At 39.4% G+C, this 15,542-nt stretch overlaps 2 protein-coding genes across 2 annotated transcripts; both read left to right on the plus strand.

The window, feature by feature from the left end:
• Positions 1-257: 257 nt before the first annotated feature.
• Positions 258-8,418, plus strand: DNApol-theta (DNA polymerase theta). Its single transcript, XM_028300984.1, has 9 exons — positions 258-2,544; positions 2,616-2,740; positions 2,820-4,918; positions 4,993-5,176; positions 5,416-5,597; positions 5,742-5,911; positions 6,188-6,512; positions 7,046-7,310; positions 7,979-8,418. Exons 1-9 carry the CDS (start codon positions 407-409, stop codon positions 8,266-8,268), a joined length of 5,778 nt encoding a protein of 1,925 aa, XP_028156785.1. The 5' UTR covers positions 258-406; the 3' UTR covers positions 8,269-8,418.
• A 796-nt stretch (positions 8,419-9,214) lies between these two features.
• LOC114350270 (tubby-related protein 4-like) lies at positions 9,215-14,873 on the plus strand. The gene is made up of 3 exons (XM_028301001.1): positions 9,215-9,578; positions 14,195-14,359; positions 14,751-14,873. The coding sequence occupies exons 1-3, from the start codon at positions 9,483-9,485 to the stop codon at positions 14,871-14,873; spliced, it is 384 nt and encodes a 127-aa protein (XP_028156802.1). The 5' UTR covers positions 9,215-9,482.
• The last annotated feature ends 669 nt before the right edge of the window (positions 14,874-15,542 follow it).

Here is a 15,542-nt window from a genome sequence, read left to right on the forward strand (position 1 = left end):
ATTAGTGACTGTGCTAAAATATTCAAAACAGCCTAACTGGAGCCGGCAAGAGTGTTTTTCTTTAGTAGGTTCCATCAGTTCCATCGAGCCCATAGAGCTTCAACGATTTCGAGTAGTCAAAGACATGTATATGGGCTTTATTACCCACGCTCAGTTATTACCCTAGTCTTAAATTCTCGTTGCCCTTGCTGTTTTTTTTTCTGGAACATAGAAAAAAAAAGATATCTGACAGTTGTTATGACAGTGAGTGACATTTGAGGAAGTTTGTTTTGAAAGTTTTTCTCGTGTTGTTTGTGATTATGAACTTGTGCTTTCTTCTCCGTAATATTGGCAACTGTTTGCTGTTAAATATAATTATTTATTTATACAGCATGTTCTTTTCAACTAAAAACAACAATCTATTGTGATGGCGAAAATTGAAGACGAAGTTTTGGATTCACAAGTTCTTACAGAGAATATCGGATTTCTACAGAATTGTTTCGATAACTCTTTTAGTTTTACACATCATTCTATAATCACGGTTAGAGAATATTTAGCCGATGATCAAGATGTAAATTCATCCAAAGGTTTAAACGTAACAAGCAAGAAAAATAGTACATCAACTCTTTCTACAACACAAGGGTTAGATACTACTCGAAATAATGCAAGTAGTATTAATTCGCAAATACTAGAATCGAAAGAAATTAGTAAAAAGTTGAAGGATTGGGGTCTGCCCAAAGAAATAACTCAAAAATATGAACTTAAGGGTATCAGAGAAATGTTTGAATGGCAAGTATCCTGTTTGGGTAATCCCAAAGTTCTCATGGAGTGTTGTAATCTTGTGTACTCTGCACCCACCTCTGCTGGCAAAACACTTGTTGCAGAGCTGATAACCATAAAAACCATTCTGGAGCGCCAGAAAAAGGTAATTATAATTCTGCCTTTTGTTTCCATAGTAAGAGAAAAAATGTTTTATTTGCAAGACATACTGTCTAGTTCTGGTATAAGAGTAGAAGGCTTTATGGGATCACAGTCTCCACCGGGAGGGTTGCAAGCTGTTCATATAGCCGTTTGCACAATTGAAAAAGCAAATAGCTTGGTTAATAGACTTTTAGACGATGGAAGCATATCTGAGCTGGGCGCTGTCATTGTTGATGAGCTGCACCTGCTAGGAGACCCACAGCGTGGCTACATATTGGAGCTCCTGTTGACTAAGGTGAGATATGTATCAACTAAGTTTGATGACACTCATATTCAAATTGTTGGTATGTCAGCAACACTACCCAATTTGGAAGTCTTGGCAAACTGGCTAGATGCTGAACTATTTATAACACAGTTCAGACCCATTCCTCTTGATGAGTATTGCTTAGTAGGCAATAAATACTATAACAAATCTGGAGAATTAGTCAGCTCTCAGGCCTTAACCTTGGCATCAACTGATAGTGATTATGTATTAAAAATTTGCTTAGATACAATTACTGAGGGCTGTTCTGTGCTAATATTCTGTATGACTAAAAATAGATGTGAAAATTTGGCCCAGAGCATTGCTTCCTCATTTTACAAGCTTGGATCCTCTGGCAATGAAATGGGATTGACATTGAGAAATCAACTGAAGTCTGAAAATATTTTGGAAGTTTTAGAACAACTCAAAAATTGTCCTGTGAGCTTAGATCATGTACTAAAGAGTACAATTTCATTTGGAGTTGCATATCACCATGCTGGACTCACTTTTGATGAGAGAGACATCATTGAAGGAGGGTTCAAATCAGGGGCAATACGAATCTTGGTTGCCACTTCCACCTTGAGTTCTGGAGTAAACTTACCAGCAAGAAAAGTTATTATAAGAACACCAGTCTTCCAAAGACAACCTATAAATATTTTGACTTACAAACAAATGATTGGGAGGGCTGGAAGAATGGGAAAGGATACAAAAGGTGAAAGTATCCTGGTATGTACTGAAGCAGAGAAAAAGGTAGGATTTGGTCTAATGATGGGTGCATTAGAGCCTGTCAAAAGTTGTATTGAAAGTGAAGACAAGTTTATGAGAGCAGTTCTGGAAATGATTGCTAGTCAAGTAGTGTGTACTAAGGATGAATTGGACTTGTATTCTAAGTGTACCTTGCTTTTTACTCAGCAAGAAGAAGTGAAGTCACAAAACTCTTTGTTAGATAACACACTGAAGGAGTTGCAAAATTTTGAATTAGTGAGAACACAGAAGGAAGAAGATGAAATAAGATATGTGGCTACACCTTTAGGTAAAGCATGTCTTTCATCATCTATGGCTCCAAATGATGGCTTGTCTTTGTTCTGTGAGCTGCAGAAGGCTCGTCAGTGCCTGGTGCTGGAAACTGACTTACATCTCATTTACCTGGTAACACCATACAGTGTCAGCTACCAATGGGGAGAAATAGACTGGCTACATTTGTTAACCTTGTGGGAATCATTAACTAAAGCCATGAAGAGAGTTGGGGAACTAGTTGGAGTGCAAGAGAGCTTTATTATACGCTGTTTGAGAGGAGGGAAAAAATTGGATAATTCTCAAAATAAACTGAATATTCACAAGAGGTAAGCTCATGCTATTGTCATACCTTTATCATTCAAATATAGGTAAATCTATTATGCTCATTATTTTTTAGGTTTTATACAGCCCTAGCTTTACAAGATTTGGTAAATGAAGTTCCATTATCAGAAGTTGCAGCAAAGTTCCAATGTGCTCGTGGACTTCTACAGAGTTTGCAGCAAGCAGCAGCCACATTTGCAGGTATGTAAATAAATTATTGCAAAAAATGTAGTCTACAAAATTTTTTATAACATTTCTATAGCAAAATATAATATTCTAGGTATGGTCACAGCATTTTGTCGTCAGTTAGGATGGAAGAATATGGAAATGTTGATATCGCAATTCCAGGATCGCTTGCATTTCGGGATACATTCAGAACTACTTGAGCTAATGAAATTGCCATCTTTAAATGGTATTAGAGCGCGTAGCCTCTTCGATTCTGGTTTTGAAACGATATCTAACATTGCTTCAGCTGATAGCAATAAAATAGAAAATGCTCTTCATAAGGCAGTACCATTTCAAAGTGAAAAAGAACGCGACGGGGATGATAGTGAAGATATTAGGAAACGAAACAAAATGAAAAATATATGGATTACGGGTTGCTGCGCTATGACAGCTAAACAAGCCGCCGAAAACCTTATAAAAGAAGCTAGGAAATATTTAGAATATGAACTTGGTGTAAGTGACATCAAATGGGATAAAAATAACTCGGAAGATAAGAAGGAAATTGAGGAAAGTCAAATTGCGCGCAAGGAAAACAGTGAAGAACAAAATACTTCCCAATCACATTGTAATCTAAATGTTGATAGGAATATTGAAGTTACTAAACAAGTCGTTGAAGATAACAAAACTCCTAAATTAGATGATCATAATAATGTTAACAATGAATCAATTAGTGATAAAGCTGATGAAAAGATTAAAGTTAAAAATAATTCAAATAACCCCATAAAAATAAATAGAACAGCAGTCAAGTCTTACATTAAAGCAGAGAACAGTATAAATATAATAATTGAAAAACCAATGATTAACAATAATCTTATTAGTATCAGTGCTGATGAAACAATAGATAATAAAAACAAAAATAATTCAAATAACTCTATGACGATAGATGGAATAGCAGTTAGCTCTCATACTAAAGCAGTTGATAGTACAATTATTAAAGAAGAACCAATAACTAAATTCCCAGAAAATGCTATGAATTCCATGAAATGCAATAAATCGGATACTAATGATATTGTTTGGGATTCATTAAACTTTACAGAGGCAATGGTTGGCACGTCAAAATTCACTAACAACATCTTTTCCCCTAATATTAGTTTTGGTGATGTTGAAGATAAACCCCACATTGAATTTAAAAGTCCCATGTCTTCTAAAATGACATCAGTTAAGGATATTAGTCTTTTCTCGTCTGATGGTGATAATTCTAGTTTATTTGAAGATAGTTTGCCTTTAGATATGATCCCAAGTAAATTACTTGACAATGAAGAAGTAGATGGTCAGGTATCAGCTCCGAAGAAACAGGCAACTGACTACACTAACCTGAACTCAAATACTATTTTACAAGCATTTAAAACTACGATTATCGAAATCGAAGACGACGAAGACATAAAATTAGTATACGATGACGAAAGAAAGACTTCGAATGAATTCGATGTAGGTTTCAATGCTACTGCTGATATTGAAGTTATTGACACTCAAGAAATCAAAGAAGTGTCAGTTAAAAAGCAGTACATTAGCCCTTTTAAACGCGTTGCTAACACAAAAAATGAGTTGCAGCCCAAAGCCAAGAAAATCAAAAAAGAAGCTAACCAACTATTGTCAGATAATACTGACTTCAAATCTATCTCAAATATACCTCACCCTGTGATAAAGAGAGCAAAATCAAAGAAAATCATTATAAGTTTTGAAAAACAGACATTTAATGTTTTCATACTTAGAGACGGAGACATATCAGACAACCTACACATTTTTGATAAGCTTCACACAGCCTCTATTTACCTAGATGTGCAAAGCCCTATTTCTGGAACTAATGAAATAATCGGCAGTAAATTTTTTAAACAATCTAAGGCATTGGAATCATGTAAAGATGAAACATCGAAAGATAAAACAAGTATAAAAAGTATAACTGTGTGTTACGGATCAGATGTATGCATGTTATTAGATTTAACTTCAATAAGTGGCACATTGCATAATGTAAAGCAACAAATAGGCAGAACATTAAAAAGGAACAATATGAATTGGAAAGTTTTGTCTCTACAGTCTATATTTGTTCCTATCAAGCGATATTTTGGCGTCGAATTGCCGGCTTCGAGTATCGACATATCCTTATTAGAATGGTTGATCGACAGCGATGAAAAACCACGAAGTATATTTTACCTGGTAAGTTCAATGAATTATAATCACGTAGTTGAAGAAACACGTACATAAAAGTTACGATATTTTACATTTTGCAGGCCAAAAAATACTGCGATATCGACATAGCATCGATTCCAATACGTGTCAATAACATTGAGAAGAAATACAAGAATTTAGAATCGAATGTGGACTTATGTCTAAGAACTTGGTTTATATGGAATATTGCTGAAAAGCAAAATGGTTTTATACTGAAACAATACCAAAATGTGCTGGACGCAATAGGTAATTAAATCATACGATTGTACTCTAATCATAATTATGCCACAGTGCTATCGCCTATCAGCTTTTACAGGTCTTATGCAATATAGCCTTAGCTTTGACTACATGAATGGCTTGCTCGTGACACCCGGGTTCTATAATCGTACCCTGCGCCACGAATTTCATATATCATGATATGCTTAATTTTATAACAGACCTAACCTATTCATGAACAATGCGTTCTTACATATTTACTCCTTCAGGTACAGAAACTCAAATCGCGAAGATTTTATCTAATTGCGAATTCTTCGGTCTGACTGTCGACAAGGCCCTCGCGTCCCAACTCTTGATTGATGTGAGAAATTCTCAAGAAACTCTTCACAAGAAAGCTTTTAAAATTTGCGGGTATCATTTCAACTTTAACTCGTCTAAAGACGTCGCCAAGGTAACTTTTCCTGTCATACCTAATGTACGTCATTAATCATCCATTTTTAAGTTATTTTAGATGGCGTATTGATGCCATTGATATGATTCTGAATTTGATTTGATTAGTTCCTAAGTATAGGATAATGTTTAGATTTTCTTGCAGGTATTAGGAATTTATAGGGGGCGTAAAGTTAGCACCAAAAAGAGCGTGTTGACGTCACACAATAGTCCGATGTCTAGTATTATAATATACTGGAGGAAATTGAATTCTATATTGACGAAGACACTTTACCCGCTCACTGAGAAGGCTTGCATCTACAGCGAAGGAGATAGGTATATTTTTGCATTGTTAAAAGTTAACTGTTAGCTCATAGCCAATTATTTTGTAGAATGGATGTAAAGACTTTAATATCTCATGAAACAGGCCAAAAACTGATTTATCATAGACCAGTAGTAAATTGTAATTTTTATAACCTGTCAAAAGGCGACTCTCCTATAGTTTTTTATGCTAAAGAGGAGCTATGACGATACTAGTCAGCGATACCTAATTCTTTGAATTAACGGACCGCGACGTTCAGTTTGCGAATGTTTTTCGTGCTTGTATTCCAGAATAAACCCGTCTTACACAATGTACACCTGCACCGGCCGGGTCAGTATGCACGAGCCTAATCTACAAAACGTGCCGCGGACGTTCTTCATTCCTATGCAGTACTTGTCCGACGATGACGTCACGGATGACGTGGTCGAGTTCAACTGTAGGAACATATTCAAAGCGGCGCCGGGGTACGTGCTAGTGTCGGCTGACTACTGCCAGCTGGAGATGAGGATATTGACGCACTATAGCGAGGATCCTGTGTTGACTAAGATCATGAGCTCGGATGTTGACGTTTTCAAGTCCATAGCAGCGTCGTGGAGTAGCATGCCTGAAGAAGAGGTAAGGCTCTTCGTTATTAATTTTGTCTTAATGGTCAGGTCACTGTCAATAAATTAGTGGCAAACTTAATTTGCTGTCAATTAAAGCCCTTGGTTATGTCTTAAAAATATGGTTAGATCTCTGTAGTTCCTTGGTCAGTTGTAAGAGTAGGCGCACACCGTTGATTTTTAGTTGGCCGATAGTTGTGCCCGATTTTAAATTGTATGAAGAATCGGCCAAATCGATTCGGCGTAGTGTGCGCACTCCCATACATGCCCATACTGATCAACTGCCCGACTAAACTATCGGCCAACGAAAAATCAACGGTGTGCGCCTACTCTAAGTGTCCGTAAAAATAAAATTTTCGTACTCTCTATTTTGTCTGTGCTTGCACCCAGTCTGACGTCACACTATATGAGCGGCATGAGCGTCCGATACAGGGTTCAAGTAACTACCAATATCAGTAGCAGTATACATGATCTGTAACGATGTTAGTAAGACGGCATAAGTATAACTGTCTTCAACTGTACACTACCATTTTTTTTTCAATATAGGTGGACGACGATCTCCGTCAAAAAGCCAAGCAGCTCTGCTACGGTATTCTCTACGGCATGGGCAATAAGACCCTATCAACTCACCTCGACGTCTCCGAAATGGAAGCGGCAGTGTTCATGGAGACCTTCTACAAGACCTACCCTTCCATCAAGCAGTTTACGCTGGCGGTCATCGAGGAGTGTAAGCAGAAGGGATACGTGGAAACCCTGATGAAGCGACGGAGGTATTTGCCGGACATTAACAGCTCGATCCCTTCGAAAAGAAGTAAGTTGTAGTTAGTTATTTGATTGTTGATAGCGTAACTATTTTGTATATACACTCAAGGATCCTGGTTCTCACATATCTAAGCACCTAAGCGGCCGAAAGTATCACATTTTTATCTTCATTTTAGTGGTAGATGTAGTAGTAGTAGTAAAAGTTATGCGTGACCAACGAATGTCTTACTTCAACCAGTTCGGTTCTAAACGTAATATCAAAGATATAGTTTTCTCTACGAAGCTAGTTAAAAGACTTGTCAAATAAAAGCGCGCCATAACAAAGCATAAATAAGTTACGATTTATGTGCGTACTACGATTTCCATAAAAATGGGTCTACAAAACCGTATTTATTACTATAGATCTATCTCTTAACTGAGTCATTGCCCGAGGTAGGTGGCGGCACGGCAGGGTGTTTTTTGTGAGGGTCAAACGTCAGCGAGGCTTCAGTCAGATTTGTATGCTCTGTCACGTCATAATATGTCAATGTCACCCTTGTACCGCTCCCATACCTCAGGCACTAACTTAATTAAGCGCTATAACTACAGTTTTGACTGTCTATCGTAAAAGAAATCTAATAAACCAGTCTACACAATTTCATTTAACTTCTACGTCATATGCCTACGCGCATCTTACGTCAATTACCCATCAATTCGTGACGTGCGTAAATCTTGTAGGTTCAGCGGAGCGACAGGCAGTAAACACGACCATCCAAGGCTCTGCAGCCGATATAGCAAAAGCGGCCATGTGCGCTATAGACACTCGCACAGACAACGATCTCCGAAAACCGCGACTCATCTTACAAATGCACGACGAACTCATCTACGAAGTACCTGAAACAAACAAACAAATCTTCATTTCTATTATTAAAGAAGTGATGGAAAACACAGTACAGTTAAAAGTGCCTCTACCAGTCAAAGTGAAGGCTGGTTACACATGGGGAAGTTTGCAAGAGATGCAAGTGTGAATCATCAACACGGAGTGTGAATTTCCAACCTTTAGTCGTTTATATCTTTTCTGTGATATGGAAATCAGTCTGGCCATCGATTATGTGATGTTTTAGCTTACTTTTGTCTTAAGTATTTTTGTATGTTTAGGTATGGATTTTACATTTGTCATAATTAAATTATTTCGTATATATATGTCTGTGTCTTTCTCCAGTACTTTAGTTTAGTTTTGGTTTTAGTTAGCTGTTCGCTTTTTTATGTAGATGATTATAACGGCAAACTTGATTTGTGTATATTTGTGATAATTAATTTCGAAATTGGTCATATTCTCTACATTGGGTAGAGCAGACATTACATGTTTTGATTTTTAACAATAAAACATTTACTTTCTTAGTTAATTTGGAGTAACTATCCAACTTTTACGCGTACGAATACATTATTATTTTTTGTAATTAAAAAATATTGTATATGCTATGATTTTCACAGAAACTCGACCGCAAGTGTAGTGAAGGTAACGATGACAAAAGTACTGCAGCACCGTAAACCCTTGCCAAAATTAAAATAGCACGGTTTATCGTGAACATTTGTTTGAATTCCAAATGTTGGCAAGTGCGCCCAATAGTGTCAGTGTGTTATCGTGTTATTGGCGAAAAAAGTAAGCATTGAAGCAATATTTATATAGGTAGATAATTATTTAGCTATCGCAAAAATATTAAAAAGTTATCGCGTTCAGTATATTATCGTATTTTAACTTAGTAAATCAGTAATTCAGTTCTAATAACATTTTCATTTGAACTAAGTACCCATATATCTCATACACAGCTTTATTGCGTTTGTAATTGTAGCACTAAATAACATCTAAGCAATAAAGCGTGCACAATAAATGCAGGGTTAATTAATTCCCGCCGTGCAAGGTGCATAGCTGCGATAATGTTCAGTCACGTAACTTTCGTATCGTAGCGCCACAGAGCGTTGGTTGTCGGTGTTTTCCGTGGGGTTTCCCGCGCGCGGGCTAGAGGGCGCCGCGTGCGCGCGCCGCGCAATCAATACCTGCGCCCGGCCGTCCCGAAGGCTCGCTGTCACGTCACACGCCACCCCACAAGCCGCTGCCGCGCACTACCAATGTCCGCTCGCTCGTAACATGTCCCCTCTGGCACAGCTCGCCGACCCGAGCCACGCGCGTGTCTCAGTGAAAATGGCCACCCGCAACTGAGTGCTAACTGAAGCAGCGAAGATGCATCTCCATTTCGAGAGAAACGTTAACGCTAAGTGCGATTGCACGATACTGTCGCTGTCATGGATGGGCAAGGTCCCCGACGAACTGCCAGAGGTGAGAATTTACTTATTTATCATTATTATCTTTCTAATACATCTACTTTTTGAATGAATGAATAACACGCGTGAACCCGAGTCCAGTTACATGAAAGCATCGCCACAGTCATTTTAATTGTAGATGGCTTGCGATTGGTTGCACGCATCTCGCGTTTGTGACAAATGTTTGTTAAAGTTATAATCACGATACTCACGATATTATGTAATTTGTCGCTTGTAACACAATTTATTAATCATGAAAACTGAAGGTGAACTGGTGGTGATTTTAGAATGAATAGAAATATCTTTGAAAGATGTTAATTTTATTCAGAGCTTTCATAGCCTTCACGACTCTATCATAGAGAAAACAAAAAATAATGAAATCGGTATTGTCTATACTCTAACAAATCGAATGTTGTTAACATAAATTAGGAATAGATTTTAAACAAAATTGGTTTTTGGACATTATTTATCTCATTATCTTCATAATAATGATTATTAGTGCTCTAACTGAAACCGAATACCGAAGCGCGTTCAGTAAACAGGCCCCGTAGCTCGTAGTAGCCCGCAGGCTACAGGTTGGGAGCAATTTGCCGCGGCCATCAAGCCACGTAAGGCCCGATTGCCTCCGAAACCTGCGGCACATTATTACACTGCATTAAATTTCCATTTCTCCTCCACGCAGATTGAAAGCGATTTGCCGCGCGTGGAATAGTAGTTGGTTGTAACTTGTAGGCGGCGGGCAGTGCCTCCGCTATACTAATCTGCGTAACGGACCTTCTGAAGGGAGCGAGGGCTGCCATTCAATTAACTTTCCTTCACTCAACACAACTTTTGACCTATTTGCTTCCATTTCCACGTCCGACACCGACCGCCTCGTAATAATGCACACTTTTTCGTTTACAAAAGAACTCTTGAAGGGAATGCGGCGTATTGCGGATTTTTCCCACCTTTTGTTTTTGCGAGACACCTCGGCCACAGAACAGACGTGATTGCCATTATGTATGAGCTCAAACATTCATTGTCTTCGCTCCGTATTGTGTCGAAGATGACATAATTACGAGAGCTGTTTGTTTTATCATACAAAGACTAAAAGGCTAAAACATTCGCAAAGTCTTTCTCTATCATGCCTAAACGAATCTCAATTCATGGACTTCATTTTATTGCTAAGTAAACACCTAGCGTTCCCAAAAGAACGCAAATTATGTTGGTACTAATTGATTATTCTGCCAAGTAGTCGTCAAAATCACGATACTTGTTTTCCTTTTATTTGTAGATTTGGTAAACATAATTTATATACCAATACCGCGAGATATTATTATCTCTACAAATATGTAATTTCTCAAATATGGAGGCGTCTTTTCTATTAGTGTATCGAAAAAAAAAAATATATTTTTTCGAAGACTACTTCATTACGACGCATATAGTATAGGTAGGCAGCAGGTAGTATGCCAATGATGAACTTACATAAGTTCACATCGCCTAGATTCAAATCCGATTAATGCTTCCATTTGTGTTCAGCTCTAGGTACATAATCTACATTATACAAGCTGTTAGCACACCGCACTACAGGCTTATCCCCACTAATCACTGCCTATGCACAATAGTTACTATTCTGGTGACATACATGATGTTCTGGTTACTCAAAGACTCAGTATCAGCTAAACTCATAAGAAATGTCTTCTGAAGTCAGTGTAAAATACTATCGATGTAGGTACTGAAGTTCAGCTTCTTATTTATTCTAGCTAGAACATTTATTACTTTTATTAAAATACGTTTAAGGTCAATAGCTAGCTAGCACGGAAGTCGCAAGTTAATCATCGCACTAAGTTAAGCAAAAAATTAAATTGTAATAAACGCGTAGTAAATGTATTAACTTAGTTAAAACCAATATAATTTGTACTGAACAGAGACCAAAGAATGAATCGAGATAATTTAGTTCGCGTCCATTGACACGAGTTGTCACATGAATAGTGTGAGGACACCCTGTATACAATCAGAGATGTATCTGAACAGTATACGACAGTGATGCCCATTATAGCTGAGTTTAGCTGGTCCATTAGTGCTGGTCAAATGGTCACGTCGCGCTGTGGCCTCTCGCCCGACTTCGTCCGTCCCAATTAACGAACTTCATTCAAACGAGCCCTCTTGTACCTCCTAATTTCATTGTTTTCATTTAAATTAGGAGACAGAAGAATACAATCCGCGAATACCAAATATAGGGAAGTGGAATGAGAACAAAACTTTATATTCACGAATCCTAATTATAGGGAAGTGAAACGTGCTCAAAGTTACAGGGGCGAGCTGTATTCCTGTCAGGCATTTCAGACACATACTGTATCTAATTAGTGGCTTCGGGGAAAACATGCAACAGCGACAACTCGGTCGTGATTCCCGAGTCGTGAAATTGAGTTTGGGGAAATCACAAAATTAGTTCAGGTGCTAGGTACGGAAGCAGCACAGTTCTAGTTACGATGTTAATTTGGTTCCGAAGGTGGTAATTATTACTTATATCTGTTGGCGCTATAAATACAAAACAACGACAATGTCCAAAAACGATTGCCTAACAATTTATTTCAGTAAGGTGCTTAGGTATAAATCTTTATTTTACTTTTGTTTTTCCGATATTTTTCTTCGCTTTTTTTTAAATACTAAATAAATATTTTAGTAGCTCAGTTGAATAAAATCTCAACAATGAAACGGCAACTGTAAGCAACTTCATTAATAATTCTCTAGTTAAGTAAGATGTCTTACTGCGAAACAAAAATCTCTAGCAAACGTTTATGGGCGCGGGCGTAAAGGTTATAAAAGCAATTCTCGCAGCGACATTGTTGACTTTTTGCGGCGTAACTACGCAGTCCCATAAACCTGTTGCTTGAGAGCGTTAGTGGTAAGAAATCAGTGTTAATTGGAGGCGATGGACGGATTACAGCCGATGCTGGTAATATCTGGCTAATAGCCAATTCGCCTTCGATCTCCGGTCAGCCCGGACGGAGGACGGCCCGTCACCCCCGTATATTTCGAGTGCAATCACGATCGCTTCCTGAGTAACGGATTGCATCCGATAGGATTATGTAGTCGAGATAAGCTTGAAAACTCACTGAAAATTTGAATTTTAAATGGCATAATGAAAATTTTGCATAAAAGCCTACAACTATGATTTAGGTGTGAATAAAATCATGATATTTTCAAGTCAAATATTGATTCGAAAGAATTTGATATTTAAAAACTTAATCCCCACAAGGTTCTATTGAAACTGATAACAAAGTTCAAGTGGCAAGAAAGTATAAAGTCACCGCTTTTATATTATGGAAATGGGAACCCTTGCAAGTTTTTATATAGCCTATAACTTTTTACATCACCTAAAGCCGTTCGTCCTTTAAGCTAGTTTCCCCGTTTCCGATAGAATATTAAAGTACGCGATGCATTTATTTCCGTTTCAAATGTAATAAAAAATCGTAGCAACTTCGTAGCTCGTAGCAACTTTATTGCGGGTACGTCTGAATAAAATCTGATTTAACTTTTGTTGTTTCGTTAGATTCTTATAAGGAAGCATAATGTTAGTGGTTTAATTGAAATTCAAGGAATAATAGTACCTTTGTACTTCTTACATAACAATTTAGTTTGATGATGACTGACTAAGTAACGATGACCTGCTCTACATAGTCGCAAATACGGTTTTATCGGGCCTCAATAGACTCCATAGACTCGAGGGTTCAATAAATCACACTTCCTAGTAACCAATTAATTCCACACTGTATAATAGGCCCCTCAAACCAGCACAGATAAAATGAGAGCAGCGTTCAAAGTAATTTGCCATTAATTGTAGGCTCAAGTCGGCGAGGGCCTAAATTACTGTACTAAATATCCTTTATAAGAGACTTACCTGTCTTACGCCTGTTTAGCTAAACTCGTTATTGTTTCTGCGGTTTATTTACTTTATAGTTACTTTGTGAAGTAGTAGGTATATTTAATGTTTTGATTACTTGAAAATCACATTATTGTGAGTGTGAATGTGTGAGTAATATTGGAAAACGTGACAACCAAAAGCAAATAATTATTTAGGGCTATTTTCACAAGGTCGTGTCGTGTCACTCGTGTGGTAGAGACGTTTATGCACAATAAAGGATTTATAGATATGGATAGTGTAGTTTTTTTCAAACCCAAGACATAACTTCGTTGAAGTAACACTTTAGCCTTGAAACTTTTAAAAGTCACTTTTCAATAGGCTGAAAATATATTTTTCAGTAGCTTTAACTATTTTATCATTGCCAAATAGAATCAATGGTGGTAGGTATATCATTATAAAAGTATCTAGGTATGTTTGATCAGGATGCCATTGCCCACCACTCTATCCTGATCTGAGTAAACGCGTGTCCAACCATTAAAATCTGGCTTTATTTTGGTTAATGGTAATTTTTCTAATTCTAAACCATGTAATTATTAATTTACTTGCTGCTGTTGCTGCATGCTTGCTGTTTGCTTATTAATACTTGCTAGATGTGAAAAAGACGTTTTAATGTATCTACGACACTTACGGGACTATTCCCACCTCTCTTTCCCACCGCTGCAACTCCTGTGTAGCCAGGATCTACAGCTTGACCGGCAACCTTTAACAAATGCTAATCTGTACAGGAGGAGGGCTGGAAGCTGAACCGCAACAACTACTACCAGGAGGGCTGGCTGGCGACAGGCAACGTGCGCGGCGTCGTCGGCGTGACGTTCACGTCGTCGCACGCGCGTCGGCCGCACGAGCTGCCTCTGCGTACAAACTACAACCTGCGTGGGCATCGCTCTGACGTGAGTTAATCATCATTATCATCATCATCTTCATCATTATCATGAAAACAGGCGCGGTATCGTCGGCGTGACGTTCACGTCGTCGTCGGCGTGACGTTCACGTCGTCCCTCGCACGCCGGCCACACGAGCTGCCACTGCGCACCAACTATAATCTTCGCGGGCACCGTTCTGACGTGAGTCAATCATCATTATCATCATCACCTTCATCATCGTCAGGGCAACGTGCGCGGCGTCGTCGGCGTGACGTTCACGTCGTCGTCGGCGTGACGTTCACGTCGTCATTCCCACGCCGGCCACACGAGCTGCCACTGCGAACCAACTATAATCTTCGCGGGCACCGTTCTGACGTGAGTCAATCATCATTATCGTCATCACCTTCATCATCGTCAGGGCAACGTGCGCGGCGTCGTCGGCGTCACATTCACGTTGTCGCACGTGCGTCGGCCGCACGAGCTGCCCCTGCTCACCAACTACAATCTACGCGGGCACCTCTCTGACGTGAATCTATTATAGGCCGCCTTCATCATCTATCATTATCATGGCACGTCGTCTATAGGCGACCTAACCAATCATCGTCAAGGCAACGTGCGCGGCGTCGTCGGCGTGACGTTCACGTCGTCGCACGCGCGTCGGCCGCACGAGTTGCCTCTGCGTACAAACTACAACCTGCGTGGGCATCGCTCTGACGTGAGTTAATCATCATTATCATCATCACCTTCATCATCATCGTGGAAACATGCGCGGTGTCGTCGGCGTGACGTTCACGTCGTCGCACGCGCGTCGGCCGCATGAGCTGCCTCTGCGCACCAACTATAACCTGAGCGGGCACCGCTCTGACGTGAGTCTATAGGCCGCCTTCTTCATCCATCATTATCCGGGCACGTCGTCTATAATCGACCTAACCAATCATCGTCAAGGCAACGTGCGCGGCGTCGTCGGCGTGACATTCACGTCGTCGCACGTGCGTCGGCCGCACGAGCTGCCCCTGCGCACAAACTATAACCTGCGTGGGCATCGCTCTGACGTGAGTCTATAGGCCGCCTTCATCATACATCATTATCAGGGCACGTCGTCTATAGGCGACCTAACCAATCATCGTCAGGGCAACGTGCGCGGCGTCGTCGGCGTGACGTTCACGTCGTCGCACGCGCGTCGGCCGCACGAGCTGCCCCTGCGCACAAA

Source organism: Ostrinia furnacalis, unplaced genomic scaffold, assembly GCF_004193835.3.
Source record: "Ostrinia furnacalis isolate ACB-3 unplaced genomic scaffold, ASM419383v2 OfSCF0859, whole genome shotgun sequence".
NCBI lineage: Eukaryota > Metazoa > Arthropoda > Insecta > Lepidoptera > Crambidae > Ostrinia > Ostrinia furnacalis.

Coding starts and splice junctions, on each gene's coding strand:
- DNApol-theta (XM_028300984.1), top strand. CDS start 407: ATGGCGAAAATTGAAGACGAAGTTTTGGATTCACAAGTTCTTACAGAG. Junction 5,912..6,187: donor ATCTACAGCGAAGGAGATAG/GTATATTTTTGC, acceptor CTTGTATTCCAG/AATAAACCCGTCTTACACAA. Junction 6,513..7,045: donor GTAGCATGCCTGAAGAAGAG/GTAAGGCTCTTC, acceptor TTTTCAATATAG/GTGGACGACGATCTCCGTCA.
- LOC114350270 (XM_028301001.1), top strand. CDS start 9,483: ATGCATCTCCATTTCGAGAGAAACGTTAACGCTAAGTGCGATTGCACG. Junction 9,579..14,194: donor TCCCCGACGAACTGCCAGAG/GTGAGAATTTAC, acceptor TAATCTGTACAG/GAGGAGGGCTGGAAGCTGAA. Junction 14,360..14,750: donor TGCGTGGGCATCGCTCTGAC/GTGAGTTAATCA, acceptor CATCATCGTCAG/GGCAACGTGCGCGGCGTCGT.